The 24352-nt window shown below is 44.3% G+C and overlaps 1 protein-coding gene across 1 annotated transcript in view; it reads left to right on the top strand.

Moving 5' to 3' along the window:
• Positions 1-24352, top strand: part of LOC145396869 (WD repeat-containing protein 91) — a 386076-nt gene that overhangs the window by 18826 nt on the left and 342898 nt on the right. The window contains 1 exon segment of the mRNA XM_080270157.1: positions 5127-5144. Within this exon segment, the coding sequence (XP_080126283.1) occupies positions 5127-5144 (18 nt within the window).

Below are 24352 nucleotides of genomic sequence, written 5' to 3'. Positions count from 1 at the left end.
ACATCAAAATCTATCATTTTAGCCAAAAAAAAAGAAGGTCGAAAAATGGCCGGCACTGGGGTGACTCAGAGGGCTAAAATAGGCGGCACACGGCGGGTTAATCCTTTGCACCACGAGTTATAATTGTTTAACACTGCACATTCTGTTCTTGAATGCACCACGCCAGTTTTAACCGCCACTTTACTCTGTGTACTTAAACTTTGCATTCGGAATTCTAATTTCTTAACACTGCACAACACTGTAAATTCCCATGTGGTCTAGTGGCAAGGTATTGCAGTTTATTCACTGTTTATTCACAAAAACGAACATTCAACATCCATTGAATGAGCGTCTAGTCAGGATGGTAGTTAGGTGGTAACTGGGGAGGGATGGGGAAAGGTGGGAAGCAAGCAGCGAGCGTAAACACAGCTGTTTGGCGCTGCGTGCCAATTTCAAAGTATGGTTGAAAAAAATGTCTGATTTTTTTGTTTGTTTTTTTACGTTTTTTTGGCCATTTGGGGGTTCCAAAGGCCCTGGCCCAAAATGTCCGGTAAGCAGGGAGTCCGGATAGTGGGTGTCCGGATAGTACAGGGATTACCGTAATTCTATCTAGATCTTGTCAGTTTTGATAATTTTTCTTCATAGCAAAAGTCTCAGAAACTTTCTGAACAAAAATTCTTAAGAGTCACATGGCACCTGTGTTTATGATCCTGACCTACAAAGACTGTGCCTGCTGGTGCTGCTCCTTGCAATACCCCTGAGTTGTAGCCAGTCACAATGGTTCCTCACTTGTTTCCCATGGCTGTCGCATGTAAATGGTACTGAACATGGTTCATAGTAAAAAAAAAAAAAAAAAAAAAAAAACGAAAATGAAGGCCAAGAATTTACAGTATTGGATTTGTCCTAATTGGTCCCAGGCACGCAAGGTCAATCCCCAATCTTCCCTTATACAACAATTTAAAACCAAGAAATACACACCTAATTTCATGGTAAGTACCAGAAACACATATAGGCATGGTTAGGTTAATAGAAAGCAATGAATAGTGCACAGTAAAGGAGAATATTCAGTCTGGGTACACATACCTTGGTGAGACGATGTGGGCTTGAGGTAAGGGATTCCCATGCTAGGGGGCAGAGACCACTGGGACTAACTCCGTGAGTAGGGCCTCATCTTATATGAATGCATGTGAATGTGTGTGTTTGTGCCTCTTGTTGGACCATGTCTTGGACTTGTCCCAGCTCAGGTGGATGATAACAAGATTTTGGCCCCCCAAATGTGCTAAAATGGCAGGAGTACTGATTTTAATCTGGCTATGATAATATGTGTGGTTACCAAGGGATTATTGTAATCCTTTTTTTAGGGATCTGCCACTTGTGAATTGTGTTCTAGATACTTGGTATTGTAATTAATTGCAGCTGAACTGCACGTTTCATCTTATTTTGGTGGATGTTTTTGCTCTTTTGCACCTTATTTCCTGTTGTACAGTGGCAGAGTAAAACAGTACTGTACTATAGTTCTGCATTAATTTTATTGCAGTTCTTGCCGACTAACATTGTATACTAGTAAAGTATAAATCTCATGTTAAAACTGACCATTCTAGATTGAGACTGACATATATTTAGGTCAGGTTAAAGTGAAAACATAATCTAACTTACTATAATCCTGTGTGTGTGTGTGTGTGTGTGTGTGTGTGTGTGTGTGTGTGTGTGTGTTTACCTAATTGTTCTTAGCTAATTGTACCTTAACAGGAATGAGTCAAGCTCGTACTGTCCTGTGTATCAAACCATTTTTATCATACATATTCTTCATCCATCCATCCAACCATCCATCAACCAATTCTACATTGCCCCATGTGAAGCGTAGAAGCCCAGGGCTAGGCAATTTGGTCCTGACATTTAAGATGAGAATGACCAGCCTCACTCATCCCTGAGTGGCATTACATGAGCAATAACCCCAACCATCCCTTGGTTATAAACCTTCAATGGCTCAATCCGATTGGAGTGCTGTAATTACCCACTAAACCACCAGGTGCCATAATTTGGTTATATGGTTACCACCCAGTGTAGTAAATGGTTTCCTTGTGTACAGGAAACCATTAGGCTTGTCACTTAGTGTAGAGTCACCCATAGGCAGAAGGAAGAGGAAAGAATGAAAGAAAGACAAAAGAGGGAGTGTAAAGTCACCCATAGGCAGAAGGACGTATGAATTGTTTTGGCACACACTGTTTCATTCGGTAGTGCATCCCACTGATCAGTTGCCCTGTTTGGGAAACTGAATTTCCTTACATCTATATCACCTCTCTTTTTATGTAGTTTTTTGCAGTGTCCTCTTGCTGATGCTTCCCCATAGGTTATATACTCATTGATGTTTATTTTCTCTTTCCCAGATATGCATTTTTATTGCATGATCATGTCTCCTCTTTTCCATCTCTGCCACAGTGTTGGTAAATTCAGTTTTTCTAGTCTTTCTTCGTAGCGTAGATCCTTTAAGATGGCATCCATCTTACAGCGGCCCTTTACACTTTTTTTATCTTATCTATACCGTATGTTTTTTGACATGAGGATTCCAGACAACTGATGCATACTTCAGGGTTGATATGATGAATGTTGTTTTTATCTTTCTCAGCATGTCTTCATTTATATATGAGAATGCTATTCTCATATTAGCAAACAGTGTACAACAAGGAAGAAAGGTTGCTGGTTCCTTGAAGGCAGTGATAAGAAACAGGGAAGTGAGCATGGAAGTGGAAGTGGAGAGGATGGAGGGAGAGAGACTGATGAGGAGAGTGTATGTGAGTGAGGTGGAAGGGGGGAGAGGGAGGGGGAGGCCAAAGATGAGATGGAGGGATGGGGTGGAGAGGTATATGAGAGAGGGGGGTGTGAGTTGGAAGCAGGGCAGTGAAATGGCGGTGGACAGGACGACGTGGAGGCAGTTTGTTTGTGGCCACCCCGTATGGGATTGAGGCATCTGGCAATAGATAGATAGTTAAATAGTATACACGTCCCATACCTTCTCACTGATATGATCAGCTGGCGATAGTCTGTTATTGATAATCACCCATAGGTCCTTCTTCTTTTCTGATATGTGTAGGGTTGAATTTCTTAGCTTATAATCCCAATTTGGTCTTTATTCACTTCATCATTCCATATCATTTCTGGAATCATCCATAATTCTCTCATGGTTGAGAACTGTACATCCCATTTCACTAGCTTTCATTCTCAGTGAATTTACCTCAGCTAATAATCATCTATTGTTGTGGCTTTTCTGTTTATTTCCATTATTAATTCTTCATTTTTTCCCTTGTGTTTGTGTAGCTCATTTTTAATTTCATCAATTTCCATTTGAAAAGTTCTCTATAGTCTTTTTTCTTTTTCAACTAACTTACTGTAATTTCCTTTTCAACCAATTCTGGGTAGAAATCTTCATCTTGTTTTTTACCTTTGTCTCTTCTCTTAGCACCTTCTAAAGGCATCTTTCCAAAATATGAAGCTGTCTTAAAGAAAAGATAATCTCTGCTTACAGTTGTTGCATCATTCTGCCATCCACTTGCCTTGGTGTTGTCTTGCTGATGTAAGGAAACTCAGCACATTCCTGGACACTGATTTATAGATCTTTACTTACTTTGGGCTACACTTTTTTTCTATTACTAGTCTTGCTATGTTGGATCATCACTTAAATTAACCTAAACGAGTTTGACCCATAAAAAGATACAATTTAGGTATCCCCAGAGTGGAACTCGGTGATATATGCCGGACTCGTCTGCTTGTGTATATACTTAATTATATTTACGTAATTGTGATATACAGGAAATGAGCTACGCACGAGGGGTCCTGTCACTGTTTCTCAGTAAGTCAAATTTTGCTTTAAATTCGTTTAAGTTTTTAGACCGGATTATCTCTTTGTCCAGGCAATTCCACAGGTCTATGCATCTATAAGGAAAACTATATTTCTTGATATCCATCAAGCAGCTTGGTTTCTTCAGTTTCATTCCGTGTCCTTTTGTTACTCTTCTATCCCATACAAACAGTTCTTCTCTGTCAGTTTTATCTACTCCCATCATGGTCCTGAACACTACAGTCATGTCGCCCCTTTCTTTCTCCTTTCCTCTAAGGAAGGCAAATCCAGCTTCTCTAGCCTCTTTCTGTATGACAGATTTCCCAGGCTAGGGACCATCTTGGTTGCTGTTCTTTGTATTCTCTCAGTCTTGTTCATATCTTTCTTTTTGTGCTGCATATTCTAACCTGGGGTGAATCATGGCCATTATCAATTTTTTCATCATCTCCTCATCCTTGTATTGAAATGCTACTCATATGTAAGTCAAGAGTTTATACGTCTCTGTCTTGTTAATATGTTTTTCAGTGACAAACTATCCTGGACCAGCACTCCCAAATCTTTCCCTTGTCTCGCTTTTGTGATTGGTTCATTACTATCTATCTATCTATCTATCTATATACCTAGGCTGCTTCCCCCAAGGAAAGGGAGGTAGCCGAGACAGGACGACTCACTCTCCATTTACTCATCCATTCAAACTTATTCATTCACATCTTAGCCCCAAAGGGGAGAACGGACAGATCCTCACCGCATCACACCGCACAAGGGTCAACTGCGCAATGCAAGCAGTGACATCCACAGCAGGGCCCGACAGCAGAACTGGTTTACCCCTGCCACATCATAACAGACCCATCCCCTTACCCGCACCTGACCTGACTAGCTGATCAGACCAAATGCGGGAGAATATCCCCTCAGGGCTGCGTCATCACTTATTCATTCACAATTTCTCTCCATTTATTTCTGTCACGCACAGCCACTCTTCCTTGCTCAACGGACATCCCTCTCGCATCCAGCGCTCTCTTCACACTGTCCATCCATCCTATTCGTGGTCTTCCTCTCAGTCTTACACCTCTCACATCAGATCTAGTTATCTTTTTCACCAATCGCTCATTATCCATTCTCTCCATATGCCCAAACCATTGCAACACCCTCTGCTCAACTCTACCAGCCATCTCCCGAACAACTCCATTTCTCCTTCGCACTTCATCATTTCGCACTCGATCCATACGCGTCACTCCACACATACTCCTCAGACATCTCATCTCCATTACATTCAAACTTTTCCTCTCTGCTACACCCATATTCCATGTTTCAGCCCCATATAACGCAGTCGGTACCACAACACCCTCATACAGCCTTCTCTTTACATCCATTCTAAGCGAACGACATTTAAACACTTTTTCATTCCTCCCAGCACCTTTCCTACTTCATTTATTCTAAACTTCACTTCTGCATCTATTCTTCCATCCACAGCAACATGTGACCCTAGATATTTAAAACAATCTACCTCCTCAAGCATCTCACCATTCAAAACTATATTCATCCCCCTACCATCTATCAACCTCGTACACTTCATCACTTTACTCTTATTCTCATTTACTTTCAATTTCCTTCTTTCACACACCCTTCCAAACTCCTCTACCAACTGTCTCAATCTCTCCTCTGAATCAGTCACCAGTGCAGTATCATCTGCAAACAGCAGCTGCTTCAGATTCCACTCTCCTCCATCAACATTTACCAGACTCAGACCACCTAAAACTCTTGCATTCACCTCCCTTACAACACCATCCATGTAAATATTAAACAACCAAGGCGACATCACACATCCCTGTCGCAGCCCCACTCTCACGGGAAACCAATCACTCACAGAATTTCCCACTCTTACACACGCTCTACTATTTACATAAAAACTTTTCACCCCTTTTAGTAACCTACCATCAAGTCCATACAATCTTAAAACAGTCCACAAAGCCTCCCTATCAATTCTATCATACGCTTTCTCTAAATCCATAAATGCCCAAAACACATCCTTGCCTTTCGCTAAATACTTTTCGCACACTTGTCTCACAGCAAACACCTGATCAACGCATCCCCTCCCTCTCCTGAAGCCACACTGCTCATCACTAATCACTCCCTCTGTACCCTTTCTAACTCTCATAATTAACACTCTACTATACACTTTACCTACAACACTCAACAGACTTATACCCCTAAAGCTAGTACATTCATACTTATCACCCTTGCCTTTATACAACGGGACCACACAAGCACTTGCCCAGTCAATTGGCACCATACCTTTCTCAAAACACACATTCAATAATCTTACTAACCAGTCAACAATAGTCACTCCACCACCCTTCAGGCATTCCACAGCACACCCATCCATACCTGCAGCTTTCCCTGTTTTCATCTCCTTTACTGCCTTCTCCACTTCCTCCTTCGTGATCAAAGAATCATTCAACTCTCCCAACACATTTATTCCTTGCACCCTTCTATCTGCCACAGTCTCAGCCACCCTTTCCTCCTCTACATTTAACAATCTTTCAAAATACTCTGCCCATCTCTTCCTTACTGCATCCATCTCAATTAACATCCTTCCATCCTCTGCTTTTACTCGTTCTTCCTTCCCAGACTCTCCCTTTCGCACCCTTTTCACCTCCTTCCAAAACATTTTCTTATTCTGTTGAAAATTCTCTGTCAGCCGCCTACCCCACCTCTCATCTGCTGCCACTTTAGCATCAAGCACAGCCCTTCTCGCTCTATTCCTCTTTTCCTTATACCTTTCATATGACATCTCATCCTTCCTCTGCAGCCACACTTCATATGCACGTCTCTTCTCAGCCACGGCCATACTTACTTCCTCGCACCACCATTCACTTCCTTTTCTTACACCACCACCCACACGTCTCACACCACACACCTCTTCTGCATGCCCCACCACAGCACTCTTAAACAACTGCCATTCCTCCTCCACGCTGCCATTTTCCCGATCTTTCACTGCGTTCCACTCATCTTTCAATTTCTCCTGATACTCTATCTTTTTCTCTCTTTTATCCAACTCACTCACTTTCAAAACCTCCCTGCCACACCTAACCCTCCTAGCTCTCACCCATCTCTTACCTACTCTTAACTTTCCCTCCACCAAGTAGTGGTCAGACATACCTCCACCCTCCCCTCTCAGAACTCTCACATCCAACAATCTTCCTATTACATTCCTAGACACAACCACATAGTCCATCAAGGCTCTATCAACAACCCTTCCACCCTCCTGTCTCACCCATGTATACTTATAAATATCTTTCTTCTCAAACAGCGTATTCCCAATCACCATCTCTCGCTCAACACACATCGCTATCATTCGTTCCCCATTTTCATTTCTTCTATGCACACCATGCATACCAACTACACCTTCAACTGCTACATTTCCCACTCTAGCATTCAGATCTCCCATCATTACCACATTCACATTCGCTCCAAAACTCTGCAGACACTCATCAACATCATTCCAGAAAGACTCCCTCTCTTGTTCATCCCTTTCACTACCAGGCCCATATGCACTCACAAACACCCACATCTCACGTTCAAATTTCGCTTTCACCCACATCAGTCTCGATGACACCTCCTTCCATTCAATCACACACTGCTGTACTTCCGGACTCACTAACAAGGCCACACCTTCTCTTGCCCTTCCTCTATCAACACCTGACAATCTTCCATTCACACTTCCAAACATAGATTCCCCCTTCCCTTTCATCTTCGTTTCACTCAAAGCTAACACATCCAACTTTCTTCTCACAAACATTCTCCCAATCTCCTCCCTTTTAGCCTCAATTGTACTACATCCACGCACATTCATAGACCCAATCTTCAGGGTACGGGGATAACTCCATCCCCTATCCCTTTCTCTGGCCTGTCTCTTTTTAGGAACTAAAAAACAGAGGAGGGGGTCCCTAGTCCCCTCACCCCGCCCCTTTTAGTCGCCTTTTACGACACGCAGGGAATACGGTGGCAGTATTCTTCCTAACACAACCTGGCCGCAGAGTAGTAGTACCACCCCATAGTGCGGCCAGGTTGTGTCCCCCCCGCCACAGGGGGAGGGACACAACCTGGTTCATTACCCATCAAATAATTCAGTGATAGCCTCTTTGTACTTTTACCCATTTCCAATGTTTTACAATTTTTTGCATTGAATTTCATTTCTCACATCCGGCTCCAATCGTGTATCCTATCCAGATCCTCCTGCAGCATTTTACAGTCCTCCTCAACCTCTACCTTCCTCAAGATCTTTGCATCATCAGCAAACAGACTTGCATAACAGTTCACTCCATCTACCATATCAATTACTGTACGTAAATCAGGAACATTACTGGCACCAACACCGTGCCCTGTGGGACTCCACTTGTTACTTCCCTCCATCCAGACATCATGTCCTTTTTGACTCTCCTCATTTGTCTGTCTCTCAAAAAGTCTCTCATCCATTCCAGGAGGTTTCCCTTCAGTTCTCCTATATGCTCTAATTTCCACATTAGTCTCTTACGGGGTATCTTGTCGAAGACCTTTTCCAAGTCAAAATACTGTACACACAATCCACCCAACCATCTCTCTCCTTTAGCATGTCAATTGCTCTTGAGTAAAAGCTCAACAAGTTGGAAACACATGATCTTCCACTTCTGAATCCAAACTGACTTTCAGTCAAAATATTAATCTCTCCCAGATATTTTATCCATCTGTCTTTCAGGATTCTCTCGCACATTTTTGTGACCATGCTGGTTAGTGACACTGGTCTATAATTCAGGGGTTCTTCCTTGTTTCCTCCCTTATAAATTGGTACCTCATTTGCCTTCTTTCATTCCCGAGGCACTATCCCCTCTTCCAGAGAACACACAATTAAACCTTGAATCTTATCCGCCAGTTGTTCTCTGCATTCCTTCAGCACCCAATTAGAGATTCCATCCAGTCCTAGGGCTTTCCTTACATCCTGAGTTTCCAGTAATTTATACACTTCCAGCACTTCCACTTCTGTATCTTTTGTCACTATATTTCTAGTCATTCCCTCCCCCTCCACAAACTCCCTTTCATTAGTGAAAACCAATTGGAAACATTTGTTCGTTATTTCAGCTTGCATTGCCGCATCTTTATAGACCTCACCTTCTACTTTCAGTTTGGTGATTCCTTCCTTTTGTTTCAATTTCCCATTGACAGATCTATAAAACAATTTGGATTCATCAATACATTTGTTTATTATACCTTTTTCAAAGTTTCTTTCTTCCTCTCTACGTATTCTTGTATATTCATTTCTAGTTCTTTTATATTCTTCCTTTGTTCCACTATTACCTCTTTTTCTCCAGTTGTTCCATACCATGTCCCTCTCTTTTTTTTGCTATAATACTCTTTCTATTAAACCACTCCTTTTTCTTGTTTTCTTTCCCCCTTACTCTTGGCACATATTTTCCCACTCCCAAATTATAGAGGTCTAGAAAGATATCCCACTTCCACTTTATCTCTCTTGTTTCTGTGAATTTTCTCCAATCCACATTTTCGAAAAATTTTCTCAATCCTGTAAAGTTTGCTCTCCCAAAGTTGTATCTTCCCTGCCTATAAAGCTTGTCTCTTGGCACCACATTCCCAATTATCATCTGGAACTCAATGACCACATGATCACTTTTTCTTATATGACACAGATATTTCAAAGATTCAATTATGTCAGGTTCTTTGGTCAGCAGTAAATCTAATCTCGCTGGTGTGTCATCACCTCGGAATCGTGTCTCTTCTTTGACCCACTGCGTCATTACATTATTCATTGATTCATTCATTCATTGCCTGACGCCATGTATCCCAAACGGGGTGTCCCAGGGCTCAGAGTTAATTGTTTTACAGGGAGGGGCACTAATCCTCCACCAACCTCACTTAACAGTATAGTGACCCATGAATCTTCACTGCCTCCTGTGTCCTGTTCCTCCCAGTTCACGTCTTTACAATTAAAATCACCCATTAGAACTATATTGTTGGTTTCTCTGTCACTTTCTGTAGATAATTAACCACGTCTGACAACATCTCCTCAACACTCGGATAAACAATAAAATATCAGAACAGCAAACACTAAACTGGAAAAATTACCTCCAAACACTTGACCACAAAACAAACATCAGCAAACTCTACAAAACACTAAACAGCATCACTCTTTCCAACAGCAACACGACACAATCACATGCTGCCATCACAACAACAGACACCATACCCTCAAACAAACAACAAGCAAACTCATCAGTCACTTACAACCAGACAAAGCACATCATTAACAACCTCAAGCACTCATCTGCCTGTGGACCAGACAACATAAGCAACATTCACCTTAAACTCCTAGGACCAAAAGGCATACAAGCACTCACCAATATATCAAACTACAGCTACTCACTCATTGTAATACCCAACATCTGGAAGCATGGCAATATCATCACTATCCCTAAACCCAACAAAGACCCCACGTTACCTTCCTCACATCGCCCCATCACACTCCTCTGCACCCCCTCTAAAGTCACTGAATGACTGGTACTACAACTAGTCACACCTCACATTCCCCTAGCCCAGTCACAACATGGCTTTAGGCCACTACACTCCACAAACACCCTTCTTACAGACCTTACACAGAGTTTTCGATGGCATGAATTCAGCTAGGCCACCACACAGAACACTCCTAATCACACTAGACATTAGCAAAGTTTTTGATGCCATCCTCCGCCAGAACCTCACAAACAAAATACTCAACACAAACATGCACAATAACACAAAAAGATGGCTGGCAAACTACTTAGCAGGCAGATGTGCGCACGTAACATTTGCTGGTCAGTCTTCTAACATCAGAAACTTCACAAACAGCATCCCCCAAGGATCTGTTTTGTCCCCTACACTCTTTAACCTATACATGCATGACATACCCTCACCCCACACACCACAGATACACATAGCTTCCTATGCAGATGATATAACACTTACACGTAGGCACCAAAATGCAAACACAGCTGCACACATCATTCAACCTTACCTCAACACACTACATGAATGGTTCACCACAAACAGGCTCAAAATAGCCCCAGCCAAATCTGCAGTGACTCCTCTCACAAACTGGTCAGCAGAACACAGTCACATCCCACACCTCACCATAAACAACACTCCCCTACCACACACACACACACACACACACACACACACACACACACACACACACACACACACACAAAATCCTTGGTGTAACATACAATACATCAATGTCATTTAAACAACACATCACAAACATTAAAAATAAAATAACACCAAGACTTAATGCTTTGAGGTCACTTGCCCATACAACATTCAGACACAAGAAAGAAACCACCACCACAGTATACAAACAATACGTACGTTCAGTGATGAATTATGCAAGTCCTGCCTGGGCTTCTAACCTCACCAAAACACACTACAACACTCTACAGACCATACAGAACAAGGCCCAAAAAATAATCACAGGCTGCACAGCTACTACATCCACAGACCACCTACATCAAGAAACCAAAGTCCTCAGTGTCAAGGATCACCTAGACATGAGAGGCACCCAGTTTCTTGCTGCAGCCTCCACAAACCCACAACATCCACAACAGTACATGGCAGCACATCCACCCACACTAAGGAACATCAAAACAACACCCAGCACACGATACCATACACGATACCATACGGAGGAGTAGACTGTAGCACCAGTCGAGCAGGGCAGTACTCCCGAGGTGGATGGAAAGCTGATGACAGGGAGTGCTGGAGCTCCCGTTTCATCAGCCCTCAGGACTAGTTCCTGACCATCCCCCTTTGCTGAACTTTTTCAGTGTCTCAGTTACACAGAGAGTAGGCCAGCATGCTCTCCAGTACAAATTTCTCTAACTATCTTCACCAAACTACATGCACAGTACACACTACACTTCCTTTTCAAAAATCAACAAAAATGGCGTCTATTAATCAAGCCTCGGAGTCCCCAGGGGGGGGGACCATAAATGCCCCCGCCATCTGCCCCTCTGGTGACGACTCGAGGTGCCTGGAACCACTGTCTGACTCTCTTCTTCATTTCTGCAACATTCGCGGCCTTTCATCTAACTTTCGCTCTGTTGAGCACCACCTCTCCTCCTCTAAACCTCACCTTCTTTTTCTGACGGAGACTCAGCTGTCTGAGGCAACCGACAGCAAACCCTTTTCTGTATCCTCCTACTTTCTCTATACTCATTTCAAAGCCAAAGGTGGCTGTTGTGTATACATACGCAACGACTTATCTTGCTCTCGTGTTCCTGAACTTGATTCTTCTGAATTCTCCACACTCTGGCTTCGGCTTTCCTGTCATTCTCTGACTAAATATATCTGTGCTGTTTACTTATCCCCTAATTCTACTGACTATCAAAAATTCTTCGACTATCTTACTTCTACGATGGAACACATTCTGTCCATTTCTCCTTTCTCTGAAATCTCCATTCTTGGAGATTTCAATGTTCACCACCACCTTTGGCTCCCCTCTCCTTTCACGGATCCACCTGGTGAACAAGCCTACATCTTTTCTATCCTTAATGACCTAGAGCAGCTTGTACAGCACCCTACCCGTATCCCTGACCGCCTTGGAGAGAGCTCCAACATACTTGACCTCTTCCTCACAACTAATCCTTCTGCTTACTCTGTTAATCTTTTCTCTCCGTTTGGCTCCTCCGATCACAACCTTATTACCTTAACCTGTCCTATCACTCCGGTACGGCCTGTGGACCCTCCAGTGAAACGTCGTCTGTGGCATTTTGGAGCCACGAACTGGGAGGCCCTCAGGCAGTACTTCTTTGATTTTCCCTGGAATGATTATTGCTTCCATGGCCGGGAGCCATCTGAGTGTGCCTCGCGCATTACGGAGGTTATTCTCTCGGGCATGGAAGCATACATTCCTTTCTCATATCCTTTGACTAACGCAAGAAAGCCTTGGTTTAATCACGCTTGTTCTAATGCTGTCCGCAACAAGGAGAGGGCCTACAAAAGGTACCGGAGCCAACCCACCCCTGAATCACATCATCTTTACGTTTCTGCCCGGAATCGTGCTAAGTCTGTTCTTCGCTCTACTAAAAATAATTTCATCCATACTAAATGCTCTCAACTCTCCAACTCGAATTCTTCCCGCTCCTTCTGGCACCTTGCCAAAAATCTTTCTAACAACTTTACCTCATCATCCTTCCCTCCTCTTTTCTACTCTGATGGTTCTGTAGCTATTTCTTCTACTGATAAAGCAGATCTCTTCGCACAGACTTTCTCCTCCAATTCCACCTTAGACGATTCCGGTGCTGTTCCTCCATCACTTCTCCCCTCTGACTTCCTCATGGCTGACATTAAAATTTCTTTAGTTGATGTATTTTCTGCCATCACTGGCCTCAGTACTAACAAGGCATATGGCCCTGATGGGGTCCCTCCTGTTGTTCTCAAGAACTGTGCTTCTGTGCTTACACCCTGCCTAGGCAAACTCTTTCGCCTTTGTCTGTCAACTTGTACCTTTCCTTCTTGCTGGAAGTTTGCTCTCATTCAGCCAGTCCCAAAGAAGGGTGACCACTCCCAACCCTCCAACTATCGTCCAATTGCTTTAACGTCCTGTATTTCAAAAGTTTTCGAGTCAATTCTTAATAGAAAAATTTTAAGGCATCTTTCCTATTACAACCTTCTTTCCGATCGTCAGTATGGGTTCCGTCAGGGACGCCCCACTGGCGATCTTCTCACCTACCTTTCAGACTCCTGGTCATCCTCCTTTCGGGACTTTGGTGAAAGCTTTGCCATTGCACTTGACATCTCAAAGGCTTTCGATCGAGTCTGGCATAAATCATTAATTTCCAAACTGCCCTCCTACGGTTTCTATCCTTCTATCTGTGCCTTCATCGCTAGCTTCCTTTCTGGTCGTTCTATAGCCGCTGTTGTAGACGGCCATCGTTCTTCTCCTAGATCTGTCAACAGTGGTGTTCCTCAGGGCTCTGTCCTATCACCAACTCTCTTCCTTTTATTCATCAATGATCTTCTAAGCTGTACATCTAACCCTATCCACTCATACGCTGATGACTCCACCCTTCACCTTTCCATTCGGTTCCCGCAACGCCCATCTCAACAGTTACTTCAAGAAACAAGGGATGAGGCTATGGCACACCTAATGTCTGACTTGGCTCGTATCTCTGACTGGGGTAAAAATAATATGGTTGTCTTTAATGCATCTAAGACTCAGTTCTTACACCTATCAACCCGACAAAATCTTCCACAGGTATACCCATTAATGTTTAATAATATTCAGCTTAATCCTGCATCATCCTTGAACATGCTTGTGGTTTCATTTACTCAGGACTTATCTTGGAAAGATCATATTACATCTCTTGTAAAATCTGCTTCCAAGAGATTGGGTGTGCTAAGCCGACTCCGCTCTTTCTTTACCCCTGCACAATTGTTGACTCTATACAGAGGTCTTATCCACCCCTGTGTGGAGTACAACTCTCATGTGTGGGGAGGCTCCCCACATACAGCTCTTCTCAATAGGGTGGAGTCAAAGGCTTTTCGTCTCATTAACTCTCCTCCTCTTACTGACTCCCTTCAACCTCTGTCTCTTCGCCGCACTGTTGCATCTTTATCTCTTTTCTATCGCTACTTTAATGGTCACTGCTCCTCTGAACTATCTGCTTGCATTCCTCCACCTCTACGACGGGCGCGTAGCACCCGTCTGGCAGCAAACTCTCATCCCTTTTCTGTCCAACTCTCTAATGCAAGAGTTAACCGTTACTCCCAGTCTTTCATTTATGCAACAGGTCAGCTCTGGAACTGTCTCCCTCTGTCTGTATTTCCTGCTGCCTATGATCTCCAGTCTTTCAAACGCAGTGTGTCCAGGCATCTCAAAATGATCGGATCTTGAATTTGGCTCTCTATTGTATTTTGTTTTTCTCTTGGAGGGAACTGTTACTGCGGGCTCATGGCCTTTGGTTCCTTCTTCCTCGCATAAAGAAAAAATAAAGAAAGAAAAAACAAATACTGTCATCTCTCCCCCCTCGCCCACCTCAGACCAGCTTCCAGAAGCATATCCACACTCAGATCACTCGGCGCTCCATTCAGTCACATAAAGACAACACACAGCTGCATGCACGGCCTCCTGACATCCACCCTTCTGAATCCTATCTTCCTCGTGAGGACAGGGTCCACCTGGCCAGGCTGAGATGTGGACACCATCCAGCCATCTTAAGCTACCAGAAGAGGCTGGATGATTCCATCACTGATGCCTGTCCAGGATGCAGCACAGCACCCCATACTATTAAGCACATTATGGAAGACTGCATTGCACACAATCACCTACGCCAACAACACAACATACACTCTTTGAGAGCTCTGTGGGAAAGCCTGGTCTCAGCCATGGCCTTCCTAAGGGACTCGGGGCTGTTCGGCCAGACTGCCTAGGGAACAACTACTACTACTACATCTCCTGGTATTCATCATTATTCCATGCTCTTGTCTTGGGGGGGAACATATACTACTGCGATGTCTCTTTTACCATTCTCTTCAGCTTCTGATTTCATATTTATCACTTCAGCCCTACCCTCTCCCATTTCCACGGTATCTACATTTATGTTCTTACTGCTATCATCACACCTCCCGTTTTTCTTTTCTGTCTCTTCTCCACAGTTTGTATTTACCATGTCCATTATGGATATCAATATCCTCTCTTAACTTGGTCTCTACAAAGCACATAACATCAGGTTCATGTACCCTCAAGAAATCGTTGATTTCTAACCTTGCCGATATTAAACCATCAACATTAAATATGCCACTTTCAGTCTTTTTTCGTTGTTTTTTACACCCTCTTCTCTCTTTCTCTCTGTCGGTACCACTTCCTTAATTTTTGATCCATAACTCTCCAATAAAACACTGTCTTCTCTTCCACTGTTCTCTGTTTGGTTTTTGCCTTTGCTTTCTTTACTAACTCCTTTATCTTAGCTCTTTCTTCCTTATTTGCATCTTTCCATATCCAAACAGTTTGGAACCTCTCTTTGTCTGATAATTTCCATGCTCTGTTGATGATTTCATTTACCATTACCTGGAACTTAAACTTTACCTTCAGTGGCCTTGCCCCTCCTTCCTTGTACTTGCCTAACCTAAACACTTCTTCAGTCTCTTCTTGAGCTTCGTTATTACCCTTCATAACTACTGATATTATCTCTGTAACGTTGGCTCAGTTCTTCTTTTTCTCTTTCTGATCTTACTGTCATACATTTTACTTTTATTCCTGAAACTATTACATATTTTTTCTTATCTGCTACATCCCTGACTAAAGATTCTCTACTTCTCAGCACCCTAACCACTTCCTTCTCCATGTTTTCCATGCTTTGTTGTTCTATAATCTCTTTCAAATTTACATTCCCTTCCTCATGAATTTTCTTCCACCCCTTACGTTGCTTCTTGATTTCCTTGATGTGCTCATCTTGCATCCTTGATTTTGATTCATACTCATCTAGTTTACTTTTCATCCTGGCCCTTTCTTCTTCCAACCTCTTATTCTCCCTCTTGAACTTTTTTATTTCATTTGAGGCAGATTCATTACTTTTAATTTGGTGACATCTCTTTCTTGTTTAGCACTGTGTGTGTGCAAACTTTTTCCTGTTTATTCTGTTGGACTTCCTGCAATTCTCTAATGGGATGCTTCTGAAAGCCTAGTATTCCGGTAGATGTCACCACCATTGGGACAAACACAGTCCCCCCGCTGTTTAAAAAGCATATTTTTCTTTGTTAACTATCTACACTGCTATGTGAAACTGTGAATCATAGTAATGTCATATACCGTAATATAAATAAGACAAATAGAACACGTAGATATAATGTAAAGTGAATTGTTTGTACAGTATTTATCATAAACTGAAATTAAAATATCATTGATGGAATATGATGGCAACCTGCCATTTCAGTGGTCCTATATTGTTAATTTCTGCTACATTTAGTGCAAGTTAGGTTCTTAATACATAGTTTGTTCAGACTGTAAATTACGCCTAGTGGGTATCTTGACTCATTCAGTCTCTTTGTGGGCAGAAATTTAATGTTGAGTCTGGTTAGTACTTGGATGGGTGACCGCCTGGGAACACCAGATGCTGTTGGCATCCCTACGTGTCAAGTGGGGTTGGTGGAGAATTAGTGCCCCTCCCTGTAAAACAATTAACTCTAAGCCCTTGACCATCCTGTTTGGGATACATGGCGTCTGGCAATGAATGAATGAAAAAGATACGGGGACTCAACATTTTGCTCACTCCCTTCACGGATGCGCACAAGACAGTCCAGTGTTTAATTTTTTTCACGAGAGATTTGTTTTCAAAACAAACACACAAGGACTAATGCTTAAAATAATACAATTTAGACTACTTGTGGTCTGGTTAGGTTAGATAAAGTAAGGTACTGTAATTGCTTTGGAGGGTCTGAGGGGGCAACACCACGGCCTTCTCAAACCATGGCAACACGGGTCTTGTGGTGTGCATGGGTGAAGGGAGTGAGCAAAATGTTGAGTCCTAGTATTTACTCAACATTAAATTTCTGCCTGCATAGAGACTGAATGAGTCAAGATACCCACTAGGCGTAATTTACAGTCTGAACAAACTATGTATTAAGAACCTATGGTCTGTCTATTTTATGGAGAGCATTTGGGCGTTGTCCCTCTTGGGGAGTCCCCGTCCCACAGTGTTGCCATACTTTGTACTGGGCAACTTAATCGGATTAGAGACAAGGTGCAAATGACAACTCTCCCTCCCAGCACACCACTCTCCTCTTTCTCTCTCTCTCTCTCTCTGTTTCTTTTTGCATATAGAAATTGCATTTTTTGTAGATTTATTTCTATAAAAAGTCTATACAGTTTTATGAATTATTAGAATTTGAGGAAAAGCCTCCTGACTGACTGTCTGTCTGTCCTGGTGTGCTCTTATTCATTCCCTTTCTTCATGCCCTTTCCCCCTACTCTCAGTTTCTGTCTGTCTGTCTGTCTGTCTCTCTCTCTCTCTCTCTCTCTCTAACATTATTTTTTTATTATGACTGATTTTCTCCTTAAAGTATGATGTTTTATTTGTGGTTTATAATTTTGATTTCTTTTCCACACCACCTCTGAGGTTGAGGAAAAGCCTCCTGACTGTCTTGTTGTGCTCCTATTCAATTTCCACCGCATTCTCTCCCTCCCTCCCTCCCTCCGTCCTGCCTTTTTTCCCTTATCTCCGGCCTCTCCAACCTCCCTCCCTCGCTGTCTGCCTATCCCCCTTATCTCCATCCCCTTTCGCTCCTCTCTCTGTCTCTCTCTGTTACTGTCTGTCTGTCAACGTTATGTTTTTCTTATGTGATACTTTCCTTAAAGTATGATGTTTTATTTGTTCTTTATAATTTCGACTTTTTTTCCACACCACCTTTGAGGTAAAAGTCAAGGTGTGTTTTTTTTTTAAAGAGGTTTTCCCCAGGAGACCTAATCCTCTCTCTCATCTTTAATCTGAAAATTCATCCTCAGAACTTTCTGCAATGTTGATTAAGAATGAATCAACAAAATGATCAACTGCTCTATCTTGTTTTCCATCTTCTGAGGTGTTCAGCATGCTGAACTGCATGCATCCAGTTGGTTGGCGTGACATAACTCAGAGCCTCTTTAACAAGAGGTTGTAAGTCGGCCATTATAAAGGTGTTCTTTTTGGCTGTGTATGACTTTACTTGAGCCCGAATGAGCTTAATAGGGTTGTATTGGCAGTGGTAAGGTAGTAACCTTACCACTCTATGCCCTGCTTCTTCAGCAATCTTGTCAGTGCAGTACTTTTTGCCCACAGCAAATGTCTTTGTTAGTTCGTATAGCTCCACTTTTAGCAAATCATCCCTGGGATGAATACCTTTCTTCTCAAACCAATCCTTTAAGTCTGCTTTCCTCCAAGAGGAACTTTGCACTTTTTCAAGTTGCACTGAATGGTATGGAGCGTTGTCCATGACGATTATCGAGTTGGGTTCAATATTGGGCAGCAACTGGTTTTGGAACCATTCTTCGAAAACCATAGAATTCATCTGATTGTGATAATCGCCATCATTTTTAGCTTGAAATATTAGTTCTGCATTGTTGACAAAGCCTTTTTTCATTCCTGCATGCACAATAATGAGACGACTTCCCCTTCCCGTGGGTGGTTGTACTCCTGTTGGTTCTTGAGATGTAGTGTCTGTCCAGCAATGTCCAACAGTGTAATTCTGGTTCACCTAGGTTTCATCTAGATACACAATATTCTGGAAAGACTGCTTAACATGCCGCATTTCTTACAAATATCGGGTTCGTGCAGCAACAACATCGCTTCTTTCCATTAGGAATTTGCAGCCATCAACTTTCCCAGACTTGAACCCAGTTTCTTTGAGAATCCTGCACAGGGACTCAGTGCATCCACTGAAGGAGATAGTTTCCTTAAGTTGTTCCTTTATTTTATGCAGGGTAGGGATCTCCTTCCTTTCATAGAACCCTAAAACGGTTCTTCTCACCTCACTTTTGTCAAAGTCATCTAAACCTCTGACAGTTGCAGAGTGCTTCTTTGTTGGTGAGGAGAATACTGGCTGTTCTGGTGGCTGTTGTGTAACGCAGGCTTGACTGAAGGAAGAGCAGATTCATCTGACTGTTGCTTCGCTCACGTTCGTGGTTTTTGCTGTTCGGGCAAGAGCTTTTGAGGGAACAATTATAGGTCCTCTGTTTGCCTTCTTTTCTAAAAAATACTTATTTACGTTGTAAATAAGTTCTTTTTCTCTACTGTGGAGCACACGAGAGCGAGTAGCAGGTTAAGAGCATCCGTTTCAGGTGGCGGCCAGAGTGGAAATGACGTGGATTAACACGGTCACTCTACCCTTTCAAGCGTGGCAACATTGGAAAGCAACGTTGCTGAGTGTTTTGGTAATTATAAAAAGTCTTTGTTATTATTAGAGAAAAAGAGACATTTATAACACTATATAGCCTTATTAGAGAATTAAATGTATATGTACTGTAAATAAACTTCATTTAGAAGTAGTAAATAGCTGACATGAGACAGAGAGGTGTACATGTTTGGCAGAGGCAGCCGAGGAAATTCCCAATAGGGACAACACCCAAATGTGCTTCATAAAATAGACAGACCATAAGTTGCACTAAATATAGCAGAAATAAAATAATATAGGACCATTGAAATGGCAGGTTGCCATCACATGCCATCAGTGATATTTTAATTTCCGTTTATGATAAATATAAACAATTCATGCTACGTTATATATATGTGTTCTATTTGTATTGTTTATATTACAGTATATGACATTACTATGATTCACAGTTTCACACAACAGTGTAGATATTTAACAAAGAAAAAAAATGCTTTTTAAACAGTGCGGGGACTGTCTTTGTCCCAATGGTGGTGACAACTACCAGAATACTAGCTTTGAAAGCACCCCATTACTGCCCATACCTTTTGTTATGCAGTGTATTCTGTGCCCCGACTTCTCAGGTTCAGACACGATGCAGCCCTGGGTTCTTTGTTCCTGACTGGGTCAGTATCAACAAGGAAGGAAAAACATAAACACCACGGGTCAAAAGATACACTGCTATATCATCAGAGAACAATTACACACACAGTGCTATAGCCAAAGCTGAGAATACACAATAGCTTGCAACAATGTTTATGACAATCACTGTTACAATATCAAAGAGCGATTACACACACAGTGCTATAGCCAAAGATGAGATTACACAACAACTTGTACCGATGTTTATGACAATCACTGTCCACTTACTTCAGCACACATGTCTCGTATATGGGTTTACACTTTCCTGGAGTATAACTGGCATACACACAATGTCACAAGTAATATCTCACAAATATATCAAGCATATCACCATCGGCATATTCACAGAAAACACTATCCAGTATATCCACAGAGACAGCTCGTATAGTCAGGTCCTTAACCCTAAGGGTTCGCGGGACATAGACGAGGTCCAAGCTAATATAATATATCTGCGTGACATAGACGGAAACCCTAGCTAGACTTAGACTATGCCGCGTCACACAGGACGAGAGTATACAGTATGTCACACCTGAGATGGTAAAAGGGGGGAGAGATATTAGTGAGGATAGGGAGGGACTGTTTTCCGTGAAGGAGAGAAGGGGGGGGGACAACACTGAACAAGGATGCACTGGGGTGTTGTTGTTTTCTGCGAGTGACACAAGGGGTGTTTTGCACTGTCCAGGGGATCAAGCCCGTGGATGGGATGAGATACTCTACTTTTAAGTCACAGGTACTCGGTTCACCAGGGGGGACACCAAGGGGAGGGTAGAGGGATGCACAGGGGGGGAAGAGGCACTGGGGAGACACTCTCTCCGGGGGGGGGGGACAACGTCACACCGGTTGGTTCACTAGGGGTTAGGATCACCACACTGGGGGAGTGGAAAGTCACGAGACCTGTTACTCACAGTTCACTTGGATGGGAGAAAACAGCCTACGGGTGAAGGGGCCTACGTCGGGAGTTTCAGGTGGCGGCTAGGTATGGGAGGCGGGCCGTCCGGGGAACTACACTGGATCGGGTGGCCCTCGGAGTGGCCACTAGTCCGAGAGGAGTGGGACAGTGTGTGGGGCAGCTCTCTAGCCTCGTCGGCCCTACGGGAGGCAGGGCTGTCTGGGCTGGGGCTGAAGAGGGCCAGTAAACGAGCAGCATGTTGTCGGCCCTTTGTTGTCGTTGGGGGCCAGGGGAGGGACCGAGGGAGGCCCGGGCCTAAGGTCAGCCGGGAGGAAGGCGGCGTCTGGGCGGGGTTGGCTTCATGCCCGTCAGGGGTGGCCGACAGGGAGGAACTGCTGCCACCTACTCTGGGAGAAGCCCTGCTGCCGTGGCGGACAGCTGGGGTGGCTCGCTGACTCTGGGGGCTGTGGCCTCGGCGGCAGAGTTGAGGCCATCAGGGGTGGGCTAAGGCCTCTGGTCCTGGCAGAGCCCGTCAGCACCGGGGGAGGGCGGGGCTGGAGGGACTGGACACCGGGCCTCGGAGACGCTTCGCCGGGTCCGGACTCGTGTGGAGAGCCTTTAGGGGGAGAGACTCCCGCCTCTCAGGGAGAAAGGTGAGGGGAGGAGCTCCTCACTCTACCACAGGGGTGGCGGGTCGAGCCAGAGGTGGCCCCCTCCGTCAGACAGCCCCATCGGGCACTGCCTGCGCTCCTACGAGGGTCAGGGATGTGGGAGAGGTTAGGGGAGCCTCTCCCGGACACCGTCGGTACTGGCAACAGGGAGCGAGCACCCGTAGGGCCGTTTCTGTGGTCGTCGTGGCTCCGGCGGAGTCTGCGCTTCTGCCATAGGGCTAGGGTCTCCTGCCCCTCAGACGTCGGGAGGAAGAGGTCGGGCGTACTCCTTCGGCTTTCGTCACGGCTCCGGTGGAGCACGCCCTCCGTTCGTCGGGAAAGAGACACCTGTCCCTGGGACATCGGGAGGACTGGGTCAGACGTACTCTCACGGCTTACGCCACAGCTCCAGTGGAGCGTGCCCTCCTTCAGTCAGGGAAGGTTCTGTACCTGCAACATCGGGAGGAAGGGGCCGGACGTACTCTCTCCGCTTTCGCCGCAGTTCCAGTGGAGCACGCTCTCCATCTGTCAAGGTAAGGGGATAGCATCCCTAGAGGCTCCTCCTGAGTCCTCAGTGAAATAGGAGGCCGATCCAAAGGACTCGGCATCCGAGGTTGTGCTTGGGAGCTTGTCTTTGCAAGCCTCACCCTGATTCTGGTGAGCGTTCCCTCTGTTGGAGAGTAGTGTACTTTCCCTGTACACTGCCAGGTGGTCTGGCTGCGCGGAAGAGGGGCGCCAAGTCACGAGGGACATATGTCGTTGATGCCGGGACGTCGGGTCAGGTAAATTAGCCCCTCCGTCATCTCCTAGTGGGGTGGGTATCACCTCCTCACTCTCTCCTCCTGGGGTGGTGGTGTCGGGTTCACCCCACCTCGCGTGCATTTCACTTTTTTAACTCCTGAACATTCTTCTCCGCTGTTTCCTCTACTCCTGCTACTCTTGTTTGGTTCAGCTTGGTACTGTACTTCCATTTCCCACATAATCTTCGGAGAAGCCCACAAATTCCCATTCATCAGATGTAAACAAAGCACTGTCCCTCTCTGCCATGATGCAACCATATGGAAACTTTCTATTTCCACTGTATCTTGTACTCTTTATGACCGAAACCTGTGTTTTTTTTTAACTATTGTCTGACGGGACCACCACTAATGCACTCATTCACATAATCACAATAGGCTGGTCACCTTTTCACTGCTGATTCAGTGATTATTTCCCCCACAATCAAGGAAGAGCTCCGTCTCTGTCGGCAACCTGTATGTGTGTGTGTGTGTGTGTGTGTGTGGTGCAGCCAAAACTGGAAAAGGATTATGATGAAATTTGGGAGGATGGTTGGAATTGGGTCCTAGAAGGACCAGTTTCAATTTCATGTTGACTGAAACTTTCAGAAGTGTTTTGGACCCTAATAATTGTCCCTATGGGAGTTACAGTATGTGCACATGAAAGAGGTGGCAGGGCATTTCCATGAAGTTACACATGTCTTGCAGAGAGGAGGGGGGGGGGAGCTGTTCATCTACACTCCTATGTCTGTTATTTCATTGATGTTATGAACAGACGATTTCATTCAGCAAAAAAATAGTGGTAGCTTTGGTGGTGGTGGTGGCAGTAGGTGTGATGATGATGATAGTGGTGGTGGTGGTAGGTGTGATGATGGTGGTGGTGGTAGGTGTAATGATGGTGATGGTGGTGGTAGTTCAGATGATGGTGGTGGTGGTGGTGGTGGTAGTTGTGATGGGTGATGGTGGTAGGTGTGGTGGTGGTAGCTGTGACGGTGATGGCAATGGTGGTAGTGGTGCCTGGTGGCGGTAGCTGTGATGGTGATGGTGGTAGTGGTGCCTGGTGGCGGTAGCTGTGATGGTGATGGTGGTAGCTGTAGTGGTGGTAGCTGTGATGGTGATGATGGTGATGGTAGCTGTGGTGGTGGTGGTGGTGATGGCTGTGATGGTGTTGGTCGTTGTGCAGTGATGATGATGGTGATGGTGGTGTTCATGGTAGCTGTGATGATGATGATGATGATGATGATGGTGGTGGTGGTGTGGTGGTGGTGATGGTTGCTGTGGTGTTGGTGATAGCTGTGATGATGATGGTGGTGGTGGTGGTGGTGGTGGTTGCTGTGGTGTTGGTGATAGCTGTGATGATGGTGGTGGTGGTGGTGGTGGTGGTAGCTGTGGTGTTGGTGATAGCTGTGGTGGTGGTGGTGGTGGTGGTGGTGGTAGCTGTGGTGTTAGTGATAGCTGTGATGATGGTGGTGGTGGTTGCTGTGGTGTTGGTGATAGCTGTGATGATGATGATGATGGTGGTGGTGGTGATGGTTGCTGTGGTGTTGGTGATAGCTGTGATGATGATGGTGGTGGTGGTGGTGGTAGCTGTCGTGTTGGTGATAGCTGTGATGATGGTGGTGGTGGTGGTGGTGGTTGCTGTGGTGTTGGTGATAGC

Source organism: Coenobita brevimanus, chromosome 39, assembly GCF_032717465.1.
Source record: "Coenobita brevimanus isolate Jiangsu-jjx chromosome 39, ASM3271746v2, whole genome shotgun sequence".
NCBI lineage: Eukaryota > Metazoa > Arthropoda > Malacostraca > Decapoda > Coenobitidae > Coenobita > Coenobita brevimanus.
This window is presented reverse-complemented; position numbering and strand designations above follow the sequence as displayed.